General features: G+C 35.9%; 3 protein-coding genes across 3 annotated transcripts; 2 read left to right on the top strand and 1 right to left on the bottom strand.

Moving 5' to 3' along the window:
* The first annotated feature begins 295 nt into the window (after positions 1 to 295).
* On the top strand, positions 296 to 1195 carry LOC131019447 (early nodulin-93-like). Its single transcript, XM_057947995.1, has 4 exons — positions 296 to 479; positions 557 to 618; positions 731 to 806; positions 894 to 1195. The coding sequence occupies exons 1-4, from the start codon at positions 398 to 400 to the stop codon at positions 980 to 982; spliced, it is 309 nt and encodes a 102-aa protein (XP_057803978.1). The 5' UTR covers positions 296 to 397; the 3' UTR covers positions 983 to 1195.
* A 4615-nt stretch (positions 1196 to 5810) lies between these two features.
* Positions 5811 to 11193, top strand: LOC131019448 (uncharacterized). The gene is made up of 5 exons (XM_057947996.1): positions 5811 to 6523; positions 8945 to 9069; positions 9336 to 9650; positions 9762 to 9931; positions 10564 to 11193. The coding sequence occupies exons 1-5, from the start codon at positions 6239 to 6241 to the stop codon at positions 10947 to 10949; spliced, it is 1281 nt and encodes a 426-aa protein (XP_057803979.1). The 5' UTR covers positions 5811 to 6238; the 3' UTR covers positions 10950 to 11193.
* A 50-nt stretch (positions 11194 to 11243) lies between these two features.
* LOC131019449 (uncharacterized) lies at positions 11244 to 18667 on the bottom strand. Its single transcript, XM_057947997.1, has 13 exons — positions 18123 to 18667; positions 16956 to 17029; positions 16564 to 16647; positions 16348 to 16428; positions 15289 to 15369; positions 14596 to 14688; positions 13534 to 13713; positions 13379 to 13446; positions 12958 to 13009; positions 12387 to 12440; positions 12207 to 12299; positions 12061 to 12127; positions 11244 to 11564 (listed from the first exon to the last, which is right to left on the bottom strand). Exons 1-13 carry the CDS (start codon positions 18265 to 18267, stop codon positions 11473 to 11475), a joined length of 1164 nt encoding a protein of 387 aa, XP_057803980.1. The 5' UTR covers positions 18268 to 18667; the 3' UTR covers positions 11244 to 11472.
* Between the last annotated feature and the right edge of the window lie 2417 nt (positions 18668 to 21084).

A 21084-nucleotide genomic window follows, 5' to 3' on the forward strand; every position in this document is an offset into this window, starting at 1 on the left:
ATTCATCCCTAATTTTAGCCAAAAAAGGAAAGGGGACTTGTTACATGGGACGGCTCAAAAAGGAATACGAGACTTGAATATTGGGACGGAGGGAGTATTATTTATCCGTGCTCAAGGCATATTAAAAAGGAGAAACAAGTGGCGACAAATTTATAGGTAGGATAAAAAACCAATTCTGAAAAGTGAAAACCAAACTAGTGTCTACTGCCACAGCGCCTACACAAAACAACTGACTCCCAAATCCATGCAACTCAAACCATCAAAACTCTCTCTCTCTCTATCTCAAAATTGACACTATATATAACTACTACACTTCCATTTCTCAACAACCATCATCCTCATCACCCACTTACTACATACATATAATTTGAGAAATTAATTTTGAAGCAACATTAATATGGGTAGAAGAAATCTGGGTGATGGACCTTCCTTGGCTTCTCTCGACCAAAAGCTAGCCCTCGCCAAGCGCTGCTCTCAAGGTCTCTCTCGACCAAAATTGATCAATATTTTTGTTTGATGGAATTTGAGGCTTATATATGTTTACTACTTTGTGCAGAGGGTGCTATGGCAGGAGCTAAAGCAGCTGTTGTTGCTACTATTGCTACTGCTATCCCAACTGTAACTATATGATTTCTTACTTTCAAATTTATATATCTTCCATCTTTTATACTCCATTCATCCTCCCAAAATAATCCTAATCTCATTTTATTTATAATATATGCGATTGCAGGTGGCAAGTGCAAGAATGTTGCCTTGGGCAAAGGCCCATCTCAACCCCACCGCACAAGCTCTCATAGTCTCCACTGGTAAGTAAATTAAAGCTTTTCTTTAATTAGTATATTAAATTTTAAAGTGTGTTAATTAATTTACATTTATACTTAATTTATATGCAGTGGCTGGAATGGCATACTTCATAGTGGCTGACAAGACTGTCCTCGCAACCGCTCGCCGCAACTCCTTCAACCAATCTCACAAATTTTAATTCAACACTACTGCTATTTATATATATAGCTATCATCTTTAAATCTCTCTAATGTACCCAACTCTAACCCTGCAGATTAATTATTAAGTTTCTATGCTACAAATATAGAGTTGGCTTAATTAATTGATCACGTATGTGAAAGTGCTTCCATATATCAATGTATTGCATCCAAATGTTATAAATGATGTTATTACTCAATATGAGTGATGAAACTTATGAATGTGCCGCTGATATTCTTATTTACAAGTATGTTATAGATTATTTATTTTAGAAAAATCGAGAGAAAAAAAATAATAAAAAATGTATACATAGTAAAAAAAAATTACGAGGCTACCGCCTAAATCGTCGTTAACTTCGATTGCCAATATATAAAACAATGAATAAAATTTTGAAATAGCCAAAATGAATCATAAAACACAAATTATGGCCACTCATTGAAAAAACATAAATTTTGGCCATTTTTATAGCTTTGGGACGTTTTTGCCCTTAATTGGGCAGACTGGGTAGGGTCAGGAACGCGGGTCGCGTGCCGGGTAGGATCAAGCACGCGGGTCAGGTTAGGCACTTATGGCCCTATTAATACAAGGCATGAGAAGTAAAAAAAAAAAAATTGCTTGGGGGTGGATGGGGTCGGGGGTCGGGGGGCAGGGGAGTAAAAAACAAATATCGCTTGGGGGTGGGTGGTGGGGGGGAGGGTGGGGTCAAGGGGTAGATAGGGCGCAGACAATTAAAAAAATAAAAAAATAATTTTTTTTTACTTAGGGGTATATTAGGCATATTGCCTAATTAATGGCCATAATTTGTGTTTTTTCAATTAGTGGCCAAATATTGTGTTTGCATCTTCAATGTGGCCATTTGACACCATTGTTTCTAAACAGTTGTATTAAATTTATAATAATACATTGCAAGAAAGACATAATTCTTTTTTAAGACATGCCATTAATAATAAATACTACATCCGTTCATAAAAAATAGTCCATTTTTGTCATTTTAGGATGTTCACAACAATTAGTCTCTTTCTATTTTTAAAAAATATCTATCACATATTGGGGGCTTATTCTCCACTCACAATATAATTAATTGTCATTAACCTTTTAGGTGGGTCCCTTTCTTCACTAATAATACAATAACTATTTTTATTAAAACTTGTGTCGTCTCTTACTAGGATTATTTTTTATAGACGGAGGGAGTATAGAACAATAGTAACACCAATAATAAGGATAGAACAATCGTGTTCATAACACATTAGACTTCAATTATCAGCGACCTCAACTCTCAAAGGTTGGCCTGCCACGTCCGTAAGTGGAATTTAAAAAAAAAATGGGATTGAATCAACACAATCGACCGACCACGGTCTCATGGGAACCAAATTCAAATCTGTGGTCTCCTTGCTTTTTTGGATAAAAATTTGATGATGTGTTACTATTATTGGTTGGATGTTTTTAATTTAGATATTAGATATTAGATATTAATATAAAATTATATATATCAAAATTTATAATTTTAATTTCTCTATTATAGTCCTCATTTGTTATATTTATACATTCACTAAAATTTTCTCATTTTTCGCAATGGATCCTAGAATTTTTTTTTTTCAGAATTCTCAAAATTTCTCAAACTCCCAAGATTATTATCCTAATATTGATAATATTAATAGTGAAGTTTTTGGATCTGGTTCAAACCCCCAATTTCCATATGATCTCACTCATGAAAATTTCACTAAAGAAAATATCCACCCCACAAACACAAACACTTCCAGCGGTCCGAAAGGTTGGAAATGATCAAGAAGACTTGGCGCTCATGTATATATGCTTGGTGTAATTGTAGCTTGAATGCAATTGTTGGCACTAATCAAAATAGTGTCACTTGATGGAAACGCATTTGGGAAATGTATGAAGAATCTCGAGCTGATAACTCGCGGTTAATGGGAGAGAAAAGAACCATGGAGTCATTGAGAAATCGTTACAAGAGGTTGAATACGAATGTAACCAAGTGGGTGAGTGCATATGCTCGAAAAAGTAGCGGCATGTCTTATGCAGATGTTGAGAAGGAAGCTCAAATTTTTTATGGAAAAGCTAAGTTTACACACCATAAGACTTTTGAAAAAGTCATGCGTCATCATCTAAAGTGGAAATTGAAGTTGGGCAGTGAGCGTACGCGTGCCCGTGCAGTTGATGGTGAAGATGATGTTGAAGAAGATCGTGATGGTTCAAAAAAAATCAAGAACCATCGAGGAAGATGAGAATCCAAACAACTCCACCTCTGAAACTCCTGTAAGTGAAACTTCAACAATTTGCCGTTCTATTGGTAGAGATAAAGCAAAAACAAAAGCAAAAAGAAACGGAAAAGCCAAAATATCACAACAGTCGGTTATTTCTAAGGATTTTACTGCAGAACTTCAAGCGATGAGGATCGTACGTGAGAAGGAAACCGATGCAATTAACAGAATGGGAGATATTAGGATGCAATCCACTTTGATGATGTCAAAATGGAATGTGCTTAACACGTTGTTGGGTAAAAACAACTTATCTCCTCAAGAAGAGTCTATGAAAAATCGACTTATGGCAAAATCATTTCGGAAGCAGTTGCATCTCAAGACTTATCGATCTGGCACGCATTTTTTGAAACTCCAGGTTCGAGAAATGATATCACCGTGCTTGAACAATCTCCCGTTTTCAATGATATCTTGGAAGGTCGAGCACCAAAGGTTAGTTATGTGGTAAATGGCCATGAAAAGAATATGAGATATAATCTCACTGATGGTATATATCCTTCATGGGCAGCATTTGTGAAATCTGTTAATGGTGCACAAACTCGAAAGCATCAACTGTTTGCTCAAAATCAAGAGGCTGCTTGAAAAGATGTTGAGCGAGCATTTAGAGTTTTACAAGCTCGTTTCAATTTTATCAAACGACCATGTCTCATGTGGGATCGTGATATGATGGGAAAAGTAATGTTTGCTTGCATTATTATGCACAATATGATAGTGGAAGACGAGTGGCACACTTACCTAAATTACTGTGATCCTACAGAATTTATGAAAGTTAGAAGGTTTAATAGCCAAAGTGGAGATGTTGAAGCTAATGATGATCCTAATTTTGAATTTTCAACAGCACGGATTGCAAGTCTAGCTAGCTATATGAGGAATAAGGCACAACTTCGTAATAGAGAAGTTCACAATGCTCTAAAAACGACTTGATATAACATATTTGGCAAAAGTTTGGCCCTGAAAATTAAATGTGTAATTTTTCGCACATGTGTTTGAAACACAATTTGCTTGTTTGTAATTTCGTATTGATATATTTTTAATTTAATTTGTGATTTCTTGATAATGATATTGTTTATTTATTGCTCAATTTTTGACATTTTAGTATTTTTTATTAAGGGGTTATTGCCATAAAATACATCAAGTTCGTCAATTTCCTGATTTATATCATCACCTTTTTTTTGGCTAAAAAATACATGAATTTATAATTTATTCGTAAAAATCTCACGATGAATATCTCCGTCGAAATCGAAACTTATGTGTCATTTACGTGGCTTATGTGGCACTAATGTGGCATTTAATTTATTTGAGAATGATGATGTGTTGCCACTCCCCACCCACCCCTGCACCCACCCCACAGATCGTCCCCTTCCCCCCCTCCCTCCCCCCAACCCAACAGACCGTCCCCCTCCCTCACCTCCCGCAGCTGCCACTTCTCCTGCCCGACGGGCGGAGCCTTCCCCTTCCCCCAACCTTGCCGCCACCACTTCCCCTCTCGATCTCTGCCGCCTTCACCAAAAGTATTCCAATTTGCAGATTTGTAATTGAGCATGGTGAAATTGGTGGTTTCAGTCGAATTTTTGAAGAAATTGGTGGTTTTGGTCGAGGGAGAGAGACTGGAGGGTGGGCTCTGTTGGTGGAGGAGGGCGGCGAAGGGGGGAGGTTCTGCTGGTCGGGGAGGACGGCGGAGAGGGGGCTCTGCTGGTGGGGGAAGGCGGCAGCCCGGATCGACGAGATCAATCTGGACAGCCTCGCTGCGGCCCAGATCGAGAGGGGCGCGATTGAGGAGCTGGTTGACGAGTCCCTTGGGTATGGGATGGATGCGGAGACTGCGAGGATGATTGAGGTGGTGGCGTCACTGGCGTTTAGGCGCCTGCAGGCGGAGAAGGAGGCCAGGCTCTCTATGGATGAGGTTTTGAGTTGCTTGAATGAGATTATGGAATGTGATGTTGTCGTGGTGGAGAAGAAGACGAAGGGGGAGTTTGAGTGTGAGAGGGGGGCGGCAGTGGTGACGTTACCGTCGCCGGAGAAGGAAGAAGGGGGAGTGGTTGTGCGTGTGTGTGCGGCGCAGTGGGTGTGTGCGTGTGTTTGTGTGTGTACATGTGTGTCTGTGAGAGAGAGAGAGAGAAGTGTGTGTATGTGTGATTTGGCAATTCCGAAAGCTACGTTGGCAATTTCGGCAGCCACCTCAGATTAATTTGTGCGAAATTATAAATGGTGGGACAATTACAAACAAATTATAAATTCGTGTATTTTCTGGCAAAAAAAAAAAGTGATGATATTAACCAGAAAATTGGTAAACTTGATGTATTTTATGGCAATAACCCCTTTTATTAAAATATAATTTATTTTTTTATTTTTATTATATGTAATTTTTATACTTAAAGAAATATAATAATCTTATAAATATAGTGATTGGATGGTTGGAATGGTCATTGATAAATCTCTCAAAATGTGTGTAGTTGGAGTAGTAAAAACTGCTATTTATAGTTATTGCCATACATGGTAAGATATTTACATAAATATCGATAATAGTTCGAGTTTTTTGGTTTCTTCATTCGAGTTGTTTAGGAAAACGAATTTTTGGTTTGAATTTGTGAAAACCACACAAAATCTAGAGTTTTAATTATATATTTGTATAATATTAGTTTTAATATTAATATTTTGGTTTTTGTGCGATTTGATTTTAATTTTGAAAATGTTGAATAATTTGACTCGATTTTATTTGTTTTAAAAAAATAAATTACAAAAAACGCATGCTCAGCCCCTAAATAGTTTCCTTTTGCGTATTGGTCTGTGAGAGAAACCCTGTAAAGATGAGCTCTTCAGTTTCCATGTTTACACTAGCACCTCCTCGATCCCACCGCTGCCTCTACACACTCTCATTTTTATAGTTGTTGCAATAAAATTCTTCTCTTTTTATGAATTGAACAAAAAGGGAAGCAGAGAAGAAAACACCCAATTTCTTTTCTTTTCTTTTTTTGTGAGAAATGATGGGCGATAAAGAGAAAAAGAAGAAGAAGAAGAGAGGTGGAGCGAAGAGGAAGATGACAGTTGAGCAGACGGCGGCGTACAAAGCTGTGAGGGAGTGGGTTTTTTTGGAGCAGTCGAATGGTAGTAGCAATTCAATGAGTAGTTGTGTAGTGGATGATGATTTTGGGGTGCAATGCTACCAGCCCAAGGAGAAGCTTCTCTTTGAATTTCATTGCCACACAACATGCAGCGATGGATTCTTGTCCCCTTCCAAGCTTGTCGAGAGAGCTCATCACAGAGGGGTCTGCTCTCTCTCTCTCTCTCTCTCTCTCTCTCTCTCTCTCTCTCTCTGTGTTGTGGTTGTGCATTGCATGTGCAGTTTGTGTTTGAATGAATGTTTCTTTAGAAAAGATTGATGGTTTTGAGAGGCTGAAGATTTTTGTTGACTGTTGTCTTTTAGATTTGAATTTTCACTGAACTGTATTGTGATAGTCAATCGGAGTGTTCGTTTGGGTGGATTAGACGGGATTTAGTCTCATGATATGTTTCGATTGGGTGGACTCGGCCTCGGGACAATGCCACATAGGATTAGACAAGAGTTTGATTGTCAATGGGAGTGTTATGTTTGATGGCTTAGACAGGATTTACTCTCATGATATGTTGTTCGTTTGGTGGACTCGGGCCCTGTGCTTAGTCTTGGAACAGTGCAACGTAGGATTAGTCTTGCATAATGAGTCTTGGCCTCTCCCGATGAAAAAATTAATCTCAGGCCAATTTAATTTCGAGTAACCTAAAATGTATTTGGGATAGGTTCTGAAAGTGTATTAGAACATCCTATAGTTAACTTTTATATGCTGAGATTCTTGCCCCTTTGAGTAAAAATCTGCCACATTGGTTGATTTTTTTTCAAGAGTACTGTTACAAAGAAAGGAGCTATAACCTTCTTCAAGCTCAGTTTTCTTTTACAATTTTAAACATGTGTAGTGCAAGATTTCATAAAATGTCAGCATGTCAAGAACTGTTGGAAGCTTTTTCAATGTATGCCAGAACATGATTTTAAGTGAAGAACAGTATGGATATACTGTATGAATTGTACAAGTATTTCAGAACTTGAAGAGGAATTTGTCTGCTTTAGATTACCACTTTTAGATCAGCTTTTACTGCTTTAAGTTGGGATTTAGGTTTTAGGTGCAGATGCAAACTGAACTTGAAAATCTACACACTTCATTATTTATACTATTTGATTATCTTGTGCCTCTACAAGTTTCTTGAAGAAGCTTTTGCAGAACTTTTATATCACGGGGAATTCGTTGCATAAAATGATGAATGCATAGTAGTTGTATTCACGCTACCATGGGGCTCGAACCGACTACCACAAGGTTAAGAGGGCATTTTGATTAGATATAACATCCTGAAAAATGATGAATTAGTTGTGAAAAATGTGATTTGGTTGTGAAAATGATGAATGCATAACTAGTTGGAAATCTACGCAAATACATAACCGTAGATCTTCACAATCTAAGGGCCGAAAATAATTCCTATTTTATAGTTTAAAAACAGGTCTTATTTGAACCACAACCTATTACTAACAATATTGCGTGTTGTCTCTGTTGCCTATTGTTCAACTTAATTCAGTTGCAAGTTGTCACTTATAATGTGATTAGCAATTGCTGATTTATGTTTAGCAATGGATTTACTTACTATTTATGCTAATATTACATCACGAAAGCAAGGATATAAGAAAAATGAATGGAGACTACCTTGTATAGCTCAGGTCTGAGGAATATATAAGAGTTTCCTTCTGACATCAGGTCTACAAATGTCGATGTTATGCTCTAATTGTGGCAATCGACTATTTCATTCCATACTAGCTTTCAAAAATGTGGCAGAAGCAGGGTGGTCTACTTATATCACAAATGACTAAAGCTAGTGGGGTTTCATGCATATCATTCAAGTAGCTTTTCTAAGAATCTTTTCATAACTAACATGGATCAGAAATATGTGTCGTTGTCAACATTATGGCTTACCTTCATTTTGGAGCTGGGATCAGTCTACTATATAAGCTATATTACATTTATAAGGATCAAGTGCCAAGAATTATGAAGTCACTGGAAACTGCTGAAGATCAATACGGGTTTCAAGTATATCAACCTTACACTTTCAGTTCTACAATATCCATTTCACAGCTGACTAATTTGGAAACTATGCCTCTACTTGCCATCTTCTGTGCTCATTCTCTTTAAAAAGAGAATCACAACACCAAAATTCCATGCACCGAAGTTCATCTGGATTTTTTTGTTCGAGCTTGTTTTTATCTTCCCACACCTTTTAGAAAGCAGTGACTGAAATATGAAGGAGAATATGGAAAGACTGGCTATCACGTTTTTTGTGAATACAGATAAATCTTTATGATTTTGGTTGATCCGTTGATACGTGTGTAACTTGATATGTATTTTCACCAAATAGTTGATGAAATCTCTAATAGTTGTATGTAATATGCATCCACCTAGCCAGTAAGTTTCACTTTTGGTTTGATGCTGTGGGTCAAAAATATTGTCTATCCTTCTCCATCTCACATGTTACTCTTTCTGACGTTTTATTTATGCTTTGGCATCTTTTCTGTTCGAATCTTACAATAGAACCAGAATAATGTTACTTCAAAGCATTCCTTATAAATGATTCGTTTGGAGTAAAGCGATTGAGGGTTTAATGGCATGGAACAGGTGAAAGTGTTGGCTTTGACAGACCATGACACAATGTCTGGCGTCCCTGAAGCCATGGAAGCAGCTCGCAGATTTGGCATCAAAATTATTCCTGGTGTTGAAATCAGTACAATTTTCTACTCAAGGTTGGTGATTTGTAATTTGAACCCGGTACTCTGCTCGACCAAGCAAAAGTGATTCTAAATTCTCAGGAATAGTTTACTTTTTCCTTTTTCTTTCCCCCTTTTATCTGCTTTATGTTTCTCTTGTGCACTTGCAGTCATTTATCATTGCATAATAGGGCCATCTAAATAAGTTTACGTCTCAAAAAAATAAAAGTAAGTTTATGGTGTTTTATAGTTACTTATCTTATCCACGATTATCTTATTGATGATTGTGAAATTGCTCACAGAGGGGATTCAGGGGTGCAAGAACCGGTTCACATCCTTGCCTATTATAGTAGCTGCGGTCCGACAAATTCTGCAGGATTGGAGAAGTTTTTAGGGGATATTCGGGATGGACGATTCCTCCGTGCAAAGAGCATTGTTTCAAAGCTGAACAAACTCAAGCTGCCAATTAGGTGGGAAACCGTGACAAGAATAGCAGGAAAAGGTGTTGCACCCGGAAGGCTTCATATTGCTCGTGCTATGCTTGAAGCGGGGCACGTAGAAAATCTGAAACAGGCATTTGCCAGATATCTTTATGATGGCGGACCTGCTTACTCCACGTATTGTTTTTTTTTTTTTTTTTTGGGATTATGTTTTATGTTTTTAATTGGTAACGCCGATGGCTCATCAAGAACTTTAATTACTAATTGTCTCGCTCTTGTACGTCTCAGGGGAAGCGAGCCTGTTGCAGAGGAAACAGTGCGATTTATACGTGAAACCGGGGGTGTTGCAGTGTTGGCGCACCCATGGGCACTGAAAAACCCTTCTGCTATAGTCAGGAGACTTAAGGATGCAGGCTTACATGGCATAGAGGCTTATAGAAGCGACGGAAAGCTGTCAGGTAGATTTTTTTCTTTTCCTCAGCTAACTCCGACGCCTACTATGCTTATTTCGTCTTATTAAATTGTTTAGCTGAAACCCTTTTAGATGACGCCTAATGTCACGTCAAGTAAATGATTGAAGTTGAGACTTAGAGATGTTCAATTAGCCTTGTTCTTTTTAGAGTTAATCATAGTTTTTGTTTTCAACTTTCAACATTTTCCAAATAATGTTCCCAACTTATGTTTTCACTTCAAAAACCCTCAACTTTGGAAATAATAGTTTGATTTATGTCCAGCCTTTTAGAATCCGACGACAGAATAATGAGTTGCTTCATTAGAATATGCATTATTCAATACTATAAAATTGCAGAAAAACCTTAAACCTTATGAATACACCTAAAAATTTGGCAAGACGACTCATTATTCCATCGCTGAATTTTTAAGGCGGGACATAAATCAAACGTTTTTCAAAGTTGAGGGTTTCTGAAGTGAAAACGTAAGTTGAGGACACCTTTTGAAAAATGCTAATAGTTAGGGACACAAACAATGTTTAACCCTTCCTTTTATCTTCAAAATAATTTGTGAAGACTTGAGGCTTTCGTAGTGTTTTTATTAGAGATACGCAATCGTACGTACTTTTGGTTGCATGCAGTATATAGTGATCTAGCAGATGCGCACGATCTGTTGAAGCTCGGAGGATCCGATTATCATGGGAGGGGAGGCCAACAAGAGTCGGATGTGGGAAGCACGAGTGTTCCTGTTTTGGTAGTGCAAGAATTCCTCAAGGTCGCTCGACCAATCTGGTGCAACGCCATTCAAGATATACTCGAAAACTACATAAAAGATCCTTCTGAGTCAAATTTGCAAGATATAGTGAAATTCGGAAGAATGGCAACTTCAAAGACAAGTTTGAGTTTTGGCTGTGCAAATGACTTGATCAACCAGTGTCTGGCATCGTGGCTGACCCAAGAAGAACGTGAAAATTCCGAGTTTGAGGCCATAAAGTTAGAGTTGGAAGCCCACGCTGAAGCAGGTTGATTTTGACCTGCATTTTTTCTTCAATTTTTTCTATCATACAAGAGACCAGTCCATACACATTGCAGGAGAATTTTCAGAACTGGCATCATACTTTCTTTGTTTTACAAATTCATAATTTATGGCACAGCTTTTTTCGGACATAGAAATTGATTACACTCATTTCTTTGTTTTAATTAATGTCAAGCTTCTGTTGTAAGTATTCTGTATTGGAATGCTTCAAAATCGATTAAAGTTTCCACTATTATTTTGTTTGTTAGTTACCAGCTAACTCCCAGAAACTCAAAATATCCAGGATTTGCAAGTGAAAAACGCAGAGCTCTCTATATTCTGAAAATGTTGAGTAAAAATGAACAAAATCAATTACTACAAAAAAAGGGCAAAATTGTCGAGAAAAGAGCAGGAATTGGAAGATGGCTCCTAGCACAGCATTTGTCAACACATTTTGATGATCATGAGTGAAACAAGAGAGTAGTCATGTCAAGCACTTCGCTGCCTTTTCATCATTTCATGACAACAGCAGACATCATCTGAGTTTCCCTAATTCTACTTTCTTCTTTAGCGCCTTCTTACCGTGGTAAACGAAGGAATCGACTATCCCGGCTACTGTGAATACACCTGGATAAAATGAAGAGGGAGTTTAAGCAATGATGAGGATGTGTATTATTAAGATGATGCATAACTAGACAAGAAAGATTCTGATCCGTCCAGTGTGGTGAAAGAATACTTCATAACTTTGACCTCATATGGTGACTTTTTAGCAGAAATTTACAAATATAGCTTGTACTTGACTCCATTGCCCAAATCAAAAAAATGGGCCAACTAAGGCTGATGTGTATAGATGGAAGCTCATTTAGCATTGAAGGATAGGATGTGAATGAAGACGGTGCATCTGTTTAAAGAATGATAGTGTGGCAATACACGTCAGCTTTAGTTGGCCGAAAATTTTGACTCAAGCTATTAAGTGAACAACGAAGACAAGTACAGGCTATACTTTGTAATATTTGTAAATTCAGGCTAAAAAATCATCATAGGGTCAAAGTTCAGGCTGTAATTTTAAGAATGACCCAACATGGAATGAATGGAGAATGCAGATGCGAAGAGGTTAAGTTACCTCCTACTATGGCACAGATATGTGTCAAGAAGTGTAGGAATGATGCATGCTCCTCGGTGTAAGTGACCTGTAAAATACACACATTCAGATACATTCATAATAGTTGTAGCTTGGGTGTCTTGTTGCACAGAAAGCAATGTGCTAACCTTTATAGGAGACAGATCGTAAAAGAAGAAAACTCCGGGGGGCGATCTGTAGTGGTCCATTTCAGAATTCTTGAAGTGTTCAGTGACTGAGAACTGTATACCAGTATTGTATCATAATATGGAAAAGTTAAAAGGATAGCGATTCAATTAAACTTCTGTATTTAAATGACTTAAGTATACCTGATTTGACTGGATTGTGTGCCCTCTAATGTCAGTGTATATGGTCGGAACCACCTGCAAAAGTGAAGAAGGTGCTTAAGGTAAATAAAGGTTGCAGTAGTATCTCAAGAGGACCTGCTATATTGTTTTCGACTCAATTTGATGCAGTATCGTAACAGATCATTATAATGAGTTTCAAATGACTCTACCCAAATGCACCCTTCAAATTAGTAAACTTTAATATTCATATAGCAATGATTAGAACGAAACCAGCATCTCAGTCCTTTAACACAACACCGCAAGGCAGTATCCAAATGCTTCTGTCAAGTTAGTCAAATTTACTATATGTAGTGATTAAAACAAAACCAGCAGCATCTCGTCCTTTCAACACAACGCTACGAGGTTAGTTTATGTACAAAAGATATGTAGGAAGATAATTAGAAAACACAAATTATTAAATCATCATTTAAGTTATGCATAAATTTGTATACAAATAAAAAGTGTAAGAAATAGCCAAATATTCAGGAGTGCATGTGTTAGAACGGCGATGAAATAACCAAGGGCGATGAAATATTAGCTTGAGAACACTGACCTTGATAAAATACTGATACACACCATTTGGTGATGTTTGCTCCCATTGCACCCTGAATATCAGTATAAATGTTTGTTAATGCCACAAGATTATAAAATAAAATAAAAAAGAAATGAATTCCTCATCACCAGCTTCTCCTGTTTCTATTTGTTAGATTATTGTATTCAGTTAGGGATCTAGACAAAGTAGCTCTTTTCTCAATACTTAAAATTTCACATGAGTAAGACCCAAATGAGTAGGAAGCACAAATGACATTAAAGCAATCGATATGTCACCAATAAAAATATGCAGCACTATAAAAGGTTAAAGTTAAAAAGTTAGAATCATTCTGAGTGGAACTTTCAGCTCCAACGTTATAGAATTATCCCTCATGAATTCATCCTATAGTTCAAACATATCCATAAAAATTTGAAGAGCTTACGCATCCAGAGGGTTTACGATCCCAGGAATAGCATCCCCAAAAGATAACTTGTTAATTTTGTGGCTTATCTGCATCACATGTGAAAAGAGCATTACAGTGATTAGTATTAACAATTGAGATTAAAAAATATACTGGGAAATACAATAATTTCTTACATTATAACTCTCTGTCTGTAAAGCTAGCAAGTCGAGCAGATTCATACTTGAGTGATGAATGCTTTTCCCGGGGGCAAAATGAAAATTCCCAGCTACTTTGTTAACCTCCAGAGAGCCATGTATATTACATCCCTCACCTTCTTCCTCTTTCACTTTCTGAACAAAACCTTCTCGTTTGCACTGTACACCATAGAACACATCAGAGAAGACAATTATTTGATGGCAAGTGTAATTAGTGAGAGTTCACATAAAACAGCTATGCTTTTAGTCTTTAAGATGGTCGGAAATTTTTTCAGATATTAAAATCAACATTTCTACACCACCATCTTGCACCATGGTTGCCAGCTGTTTTGATTGACTAACTTTTAACCTACTCAGTGAATAATTTTAAAATAAAATGCTTGTTTTGCAACAGTTAATGGTATCAAACCTACTGCTACTATTTGACAATACCAATTCTTTCAATACCCAAAACTGAAAAAACATAATTGCTGTTACCAGTTTATGCTCTTTCAATTTTAAAACACTTAAATTACAGTGAACATGAAATGTGTTTGCTTTTAGAAACTGAGACAACAAATTCTGTCAGCAGTATTGCCTGGATCTCCTAATTATTATGAAATAAAAATTAAAAGATTCTTGAATGGTATGGTCAAGCATCTATGACATTGCACTTTTTTTACACTCTCAGGGTCAAGTTCAACCTGTCAAGCAAACTGGTACTATCTCTGATTGCTAAAGACATGTCAAAAGCCAAAAAAGCAAGTGAAATTTCATACTTGAGATGTTTATGCATAATTATTGAAGGGTAAATTCCCATGAGAGTATATCCCCAGATTATCTGGTCATACAGATCCACACGTAAGTTTAAATATTAGCACCTGTAATCTACAGTTAATAAATACATAAGGAAATTAATGGTTTCATTTGCAAAAATAGACACTGTTGTTCGACAGCAACATAATTAACATTTTATCTGAAAACAAAATTGGGGCCACACACTGCACAACATTGCCAATTTATAGAGAAAACGTGTTAACTGAGATCATCAATCAATCAAACCTGATCAATCAAATCGGGATCTGTCATTCCCCAGCCTCTCTTACGATATGCTTCACGAACCTCTTCACAGGAATTGCAGCAGTGATCATCAGACTGCAAGAGTATTACAACCACCAAACAATGAAACAACCATAAACCAATGTGCATAAGTATGAGGTGATTGGAGCAGCACGTAAACATAGGGATCACACAGCATCATATTTCACAAAAATGAAGGCCAAAAAAATCTGATTTATGAAGAAGACTAAGATACAAATACTGAGGACAGAAGAACTACAATGTACCGAAGTTATCATGTACAGATTAGTTTCCCTATCCACAGTCTACATGTACCATAATATAGGCATTAATATTATAAGAAACTAAAAGCAAAACTGTGTTGGTCATTTGTCAAAAAGGAGAGCAATTATTAAACAATTATACGGTGTGAATTTTGTCCTTCCCAGTTTGTTTCCAAACTCTCGCATATAGTCATGCTACTTATCAATTAAAGATAACAACAAGCATTGATAAGAAGGATAAAAAACCAACCATACATGGATAGAGCTCAAGGGGTGGTGGTGGTGGTGTATTATCTTTTCTACAATAGGTCAACTTTTTAAACAAATGACAGATAATCCAAATTATCTGCCTTTAGCTCAGTTTAAATGCAGAATTAAACAATAGAAAAGGACACTTGAAACATAGAAATACCGTTTCTGCACCAAAACATGAACCGCAGTATGTCTCATTGTGCTCAAGCCTGCCACCATGTTTCTGCAAAGGCTTCTCAATCTGAATTGACCAATACACAACAAGGGATTAGTGAAAGGTACAATCAAAAGCACACGAGTGTGTGTGGTGGGGGGGGGGGGAGGGTATAGACAACCTTCAGAATACTAATTTTGCAAGATAATAAACAAAACCACACCAAACTTGCTCACCACACTGCATAGTATATATATTTATCAACCTCAGACCTCAGTTAAATAATTTTAACAGCTAAGCGTACATAGCCTGATAGTGTGGTCTAGAGTATTTCTTTATTGTATGTTACCAGAGTACGAATCAAGTTGTCATTAAAGCAAATGGAAATGATTAAGCTCATATAGTTAGTATTGTATCAACAAACACCAAAGAAGCAAAATTTCAAATGCCTTTACACGAGTACTCTTTCCCACCTGGTGTTTTCCCTTTGAGATATAATAAGACCCGGCCTTAAGGTGACAGCTTGTGTACTCTAAGGTTCTCCTAGGTTTTTCTTTCTCTCTTTATAATATTGATCTTACTTGCCAAATGCCATTTGATGCCGTATAATATTTTCTAGAGTACAATCTATCCGGCATAAACAAGCCATGCCAATGTAATAGAACTACAAACAATAAACGCAAGAGCATTATAAAAAAACAGCCACCAGTCAAATTTAATGTGCTCCATCAACTCTCTAAGCTGTCGTACGATTAAATGACAGTTCATTAGTGAGGAAAGGTACCCAACAATATAGTCTCTAGAAAGAAAGAAGAAATTAAGCTTAACAATTTCATTAAAATTTTCATGTAATGTAAAGAAGCTCAGAAATTTATTCAACTTCATGTTGGCACTTAATCATCTATATCATAACCCAAATCATCCATCAACAGAATTAAATATCTGCAATCAGATCCTGACCTACACATGGCAGAGGACAGTCGTGACAATACAAAAGACAATTTAACGCCATGATAACTCTGCTCATAAGCAAGGGCAACAAAGATTCATGTATCCATCATGTACCTTGGGTGCTCCAATTCCATCTTGCCTCACTTCTATCACATTGCCATCGGAATTAATTCTCTTCTTCATAATGTCATGTCTCTGCAAATTTATGCAACACATCACATAAATAATAAGAACATATAGAGGATAACAATGGCTAATAAAAGCCTGTGGTACAAGCTCAACAGTGAGAATTTTTTAAAAGTGAACAAATGGACCAAAGGTATCACATACAATGTCTAGATGTTGCTCCCCACTGATATCCATGGCATCAAGACTCAGCAACGTGCATGGAACGGAAGGAAATGTTACATCAAACTGCAATCAGATCAAGATGCAAGGATAATAAATCACACAACTGATTATAACAGACCGAAGGCCTTAAAAAGTCTTCCTATCGGGTGTTCAAGCTTCACCTCAGTACAGTAAGAGAATACTAATTATCATGAGCATGGTTTGAGGTTTATCAATTGGGTAGTTTAAGAAATCAATAGTCAATCAAGTTGAGAGATTATTCCAGAAGATTTGAGCCACAAAGACTGGCAACCCAATATGAGATATTGAATATCAAAATGCCATGGCCAATGAGATATCCATAGGTACTCGAAAGAAGACGATTATCTTACATTGATGCGTAATTTTCCTCCCCTAGACGTGTCTACCACAAGCTGTGTATCTGTAACCGTGTGGAGGTATAATCCTGCCAGTTAAAAGGCCATTAATATGATATCCCATTTAAGTAGAAAGAAACGTATAGATTCAAAAAGAAGATTTAGAATATATTCCTCCATTCCATATAGAGGTACTTTTTCACGGGCTTACTATAACCAATCATAAGATGCTATGTTTTCTTGATCAGAAATATGTCAAAGATGCTTAACTTTTCCTGATCACAAGTACTAGAAATAGGAATGCATTAACTTTATCCCTTCTGTGAAAGTTTAAGGAGACAATAGGTGAGAATGGTAGTGAAACATTAAAACCGAATACCAGGTGGAGCATTGTGTTTGTATGGCATTTTACATAGATCATCTTCATCATATTAATGAATAGAATTGATGCAATACCAAGTTTTAGTTGATTACTAATATTCACAACAACAAGGGGAAAAAATCTCAGACAGTCCACAATTTTCTATTGCTTCACCAAGACCAAATTGAAGGTCGTCTATCCCAGATTCAGATTTTCCACAACCTAACTCCATCAGCCTATATCTTCTCTCTCCTTCTTAACAGATCCCTTGATACTGGCACCGATTTAACATTTCGCATTATGACCAGTTTAGCTTCAGCAGCACACAGAGTTCCTAATTCTGCCATCCTACTACTCAAGAACTACCAGGAAGTAATATTCAAAAAAATGTACCATCTTCATATACAGAAGGAACTTACAGTAATATGATAAGCTACGATCTCCAAAGAGAAGAAAGAAGACAAAAGGGAGTTCGAACACATAAGTTAACTAGATCAAGCCACACAATCCTGCTCCACCTATATCTGCTCAAGGACTAATGGCAAAGTTCTCTCTTACACAGTTCATATAACCCAGCGCAGATCAAAACATAAGCTTCATATCAACTCTTCCACAGATCCTATCCTAGCCGTCCCTTTACATCCCTAAACTTAACGCTTTTTCCGATTTAAGCAAAAACAACCAAGAATCAAACATCCTCCCATGCTCATCCAGAAACAAAATTAATGCACGCCTAAAACATAGCGGCCACAAACCAAATAATTGGGAAAAAGAAAAAAAATAACAATAATAATATAATAATGAAGTTGAAGAGTACATACTAAATTCCGAGACGACGAGCAAGGCAATGAAGAAAGAGGAAACGAGGGTGATAACGCCACCAGATAGCGAACGGCTGTAGAAATCTTCATTCACCTTGGGGTACGCGTCCAAATTCCGCAGCTTATTAAACATTCTATCCATCATACGATTACAGGTAATAAAATTAAAGATAAAATCGGGCAGAGGCGAAAGATCTTTTCTTTCTCTAGCTCGCCGGAGCCGAACGAGGGGAGATTGATCGGCGGCCGGCACCGGAGAAAAAAAGGAGGGTTTGACTGAGGAATTGTTCAACCCGTCCTTTTTTTCTCGCAAAGAGAAGAAAAAAATGCAACCAACTCCGGCAAGTATTAGAAATTGCGCGTGATCCTGCTACCTATTTATACATTTTTTTCTTCGCAACGCTCTGCGATTATTTTGTGGGAATGTATGATTCTCAATAATTCTTGCTTTTTTCAACGATTTCAATCCCTACAATGGTCAAACTTCTTAGTTTTAGGACGTCTACCCTTTTTCTTAGGATTTTGTCTTTTTTTATTAATTGTTAATTAATTTCGTTTCTATTTGTCTTACATCCTAATCCTATACTTAACTCATGTTTCGTTAACTTTAATGCGATTTAATATTAAATAGAGTCGACTAATATCTATACTATTAAAAAAGGAGTTCTCAATTTCAAATCAATTTCAAAATTGAGTGGCAAATTTGTGATTATAATAAAATTAAAGATTTATTAATAAGTTATACATTTTTTTTTCTTTTTCTTTAACTTTTTATTTTCTATTTTATTTCTTTTCTAAAATTGTGAAATTCGACTAATTATAAAATATTTAATATGCATATCAAATTAAAGATCATAACAAAAGCTTTAATTTGATATATGTTATATAAATATTAGATTTAAAATATAAAAATTATATTTATTTAAAGATTAAAACTTAAGAAAAATCTCTCTCCTCTCTCCTCTTTTTTTTGAATAATTTTTTTTTCAATTATCTTTTAATTTATCAAAAGCTTTTAATTTCTTTTTTCACAATATCAATTTTTATTAATGTCAATTATTCTTTATTTTTTTATATTAAACTAAAATATTTATCTTAAATGACAGTATTTTTTTAATTATATTTAAAATATATATATATATATATAATAATAATTAAATTAATATCAATTTTATATATAGTGAAATATAAAAATATTTTTCGTGCGTTGCACGAGTGCAAATTTATAAACGGAATTGATAATCATACACAAATTATAATCTTTCGCTAATGATACTTTCTACAAAAATAAATGAGGCATTGTATAAAAATAAATGATACATTAACACTTTTAATGCATACAAATAACACTTTTAATAACAAAAAATAATACTTTGTTCGATTAACCGGGCTGGAAATGAAATGAAGAGGGGAGGGGCTGGGGGTGGATTTGACCCAACCACATAATTATTTATGACAGAAAAATTTATCATGATTAAATATAAAACTCCAAAAAAGTATATATACTATGCATGTATATTTTTAATTTTTTCATATTTGACAATTACTACTTAATAAAAGTAATTGATTTAAAAAATTTATGTTTATTAATATAATATTAAATCTACAATACTCCCCGTGCATCGTACGAGAGGCATACTAGTATTTATTAACAAAGTAGTCATTAAAATAAAGTAATTTTAAAATTTTAATGTTAATCTTTCAATAATTCATAATCAAGAAGCTCTTTAGACTTTAGTCATTAATTGACTTTATTTACCTATAATTCATATAAAAAAAACTTCTCACTAATATATTGACCATATTTTGCCTACAATTTCACGATCAAAATACCTTATTTTATCTATAATTCATAACTTCATAGTTTCTCAACCATGTATTGACTCTATTTTATTTACTTCACAAAGCTTTTTAAATGTAAATTTAGGCTAATTCACATGAATTAAAGATAAAATAGTAATTTAAGTCAAAAATACTATTCTTTCTTTTTTTCATGATTTTTTATCTTCACAATCATAGTTGGAGGGCGATGGTTTTCTCTGGTCTCTATCCTCTTGCTTTCGCTTAACCCTAGTTTTTGCTTTGTCGTCGCCGTCAATTCTTCCCTATGATCAGTCTTTTCTCCTATGAATGTGTTCATCTACCAGACAGGTATACTCTTAATCTGTCTTTGCTTTCTTTGAATTTTTCTTTGGACAAATGGTTATAAACAATAAGGATTCTAGGCCTGATTCATCGCTAAAAAAGAACAGTTCTAATTCAGGAGATAAGTCTCGTTGCACGGCTCGAGTACGAACGTTGCCAATGGGTGGTGCCCGACCTAGGGTACTTTTTATTTCCTAGTATTTCCCACGAATGGAAGTCGTATATTTCCAACATAAACCTTATTCCTAACCCTAGGGTTCAAGCTTCTTATTTTTATTGTTGGTGGTCTCTCAATTAAAAAGCTTGATGTTCTCGCTCATGAGTTCCTTACGCTCCACCCGGTTAAGATAGGAGACAAATAAACTCTGCATGTTCGCGAGGCGTTATATCAACAACAAGTGCAGAGTTCTTGATATGCTTTACATGCTCGGATTTTGTTGCAAAAATAGGACACGTCACGTATTGTTGCAGACTTTAAACCTGAGTTGGATGGGTTGTGGTCCACATCTATGTCGTGGTATATGATTCCTATCCACAAATACTTTTTTATCCTTAAATTCTCCTCTAAGGTAGATATTAATAAAGCTAAAGTCAAATATGTCTGGACTTTGAATGTGGGAACCTTAAAACTTCGGGATTAGGTCCTAAATTTTGATTCATATAAGGAAGTTTCTACGATGGCTCATGTTTGGATTATAAATTTTTGTCTCCAGTTAGAATACCAGCATTCGAAAATTATTAGGGGCATTGCTTGCTCGATAGGATCACCTATTAAACTCAACGAAAATAACTTTTTTGGGAATGTTGGGTCATTTTG

This window comes from Salvia miltiorrhiza, chromosome 4, assembly GCF_028751815.1.
Source record: "Salvia miltiorrhiza cultivar Shanhuang (shh) chromosome 4, IMPLAD_Smil_shh, whole genome shotgun sequence".
In the NCBI taxonomy this organism is placed as follows: Eukaryota; Viridiplantae; Streptophyta; class Magnoliopsida; order Lamiales; family Lamiaceae; genus Salvia; species Salvia miltiorrhiza.

Coding starts and splice junctions, on each gene's coding strand:
- LOC131019447 (XM_057947995.1), top strand. CDS start 398: ATGGGTAGAAGAAATCTGGGTGATGGACCTTCCTTGGCTTCTCTCGAC. Junction 480..556: donor CGCCAAGCGCTGCTCTCAAG/GTCTCTCTCGAC, acceptor TACTTTGTGCAG/AGGGTGCTATGGCAGGAGCT. Junction 807..893: donor AGCTCTCATAGTCTCCACTG/GTAAGTAAATTA, acceptor ATTTATATGCAG/TGGCTGGAATGGCATACTTC.
- LOC131019448 (XM_057947996.1), top strand. CDS start 6,239: ATGATGGGCGATAAAGAGAAAAAGAAGAAGAAGAAGAGAGGTGGAGCG. Junction 9,070..9,335: donor AGTACAATTTTCTACTCAAG/GTTGGTGATTTG, acceptor AATTGCTCACAG/AGGGGATTCAGGGGTGCAAG. Junction 9,651..9,761: donor GGCGGACCTGCTTACTCCAC/GTATTGTTTTTT, acceptor TGTACGTCTCAG/GGGAAGCGAGCCTGTTGCAG.
- LOC131019449 (XM_057947997.1), bottom strand. CDS start 18,267: ATGATGGATAGAATGTTTAATAAGCTGCGGAATTTGGACGCGTACCCC. Junction 15,370..16,347: donor ATGGAATTGGAGCACCCAAG/GTACATGATGGA, acceptor TGGTCAATTCAG/ATTGAGAAGCCTTTGCAGAA. Junction 11,565..12,060: donor TATCTGTGCCATAGTAGGAG/GTAACTTAACCT, acceptor CATTTTATCCAG/GTGTATTCACAGTAGCCGGG.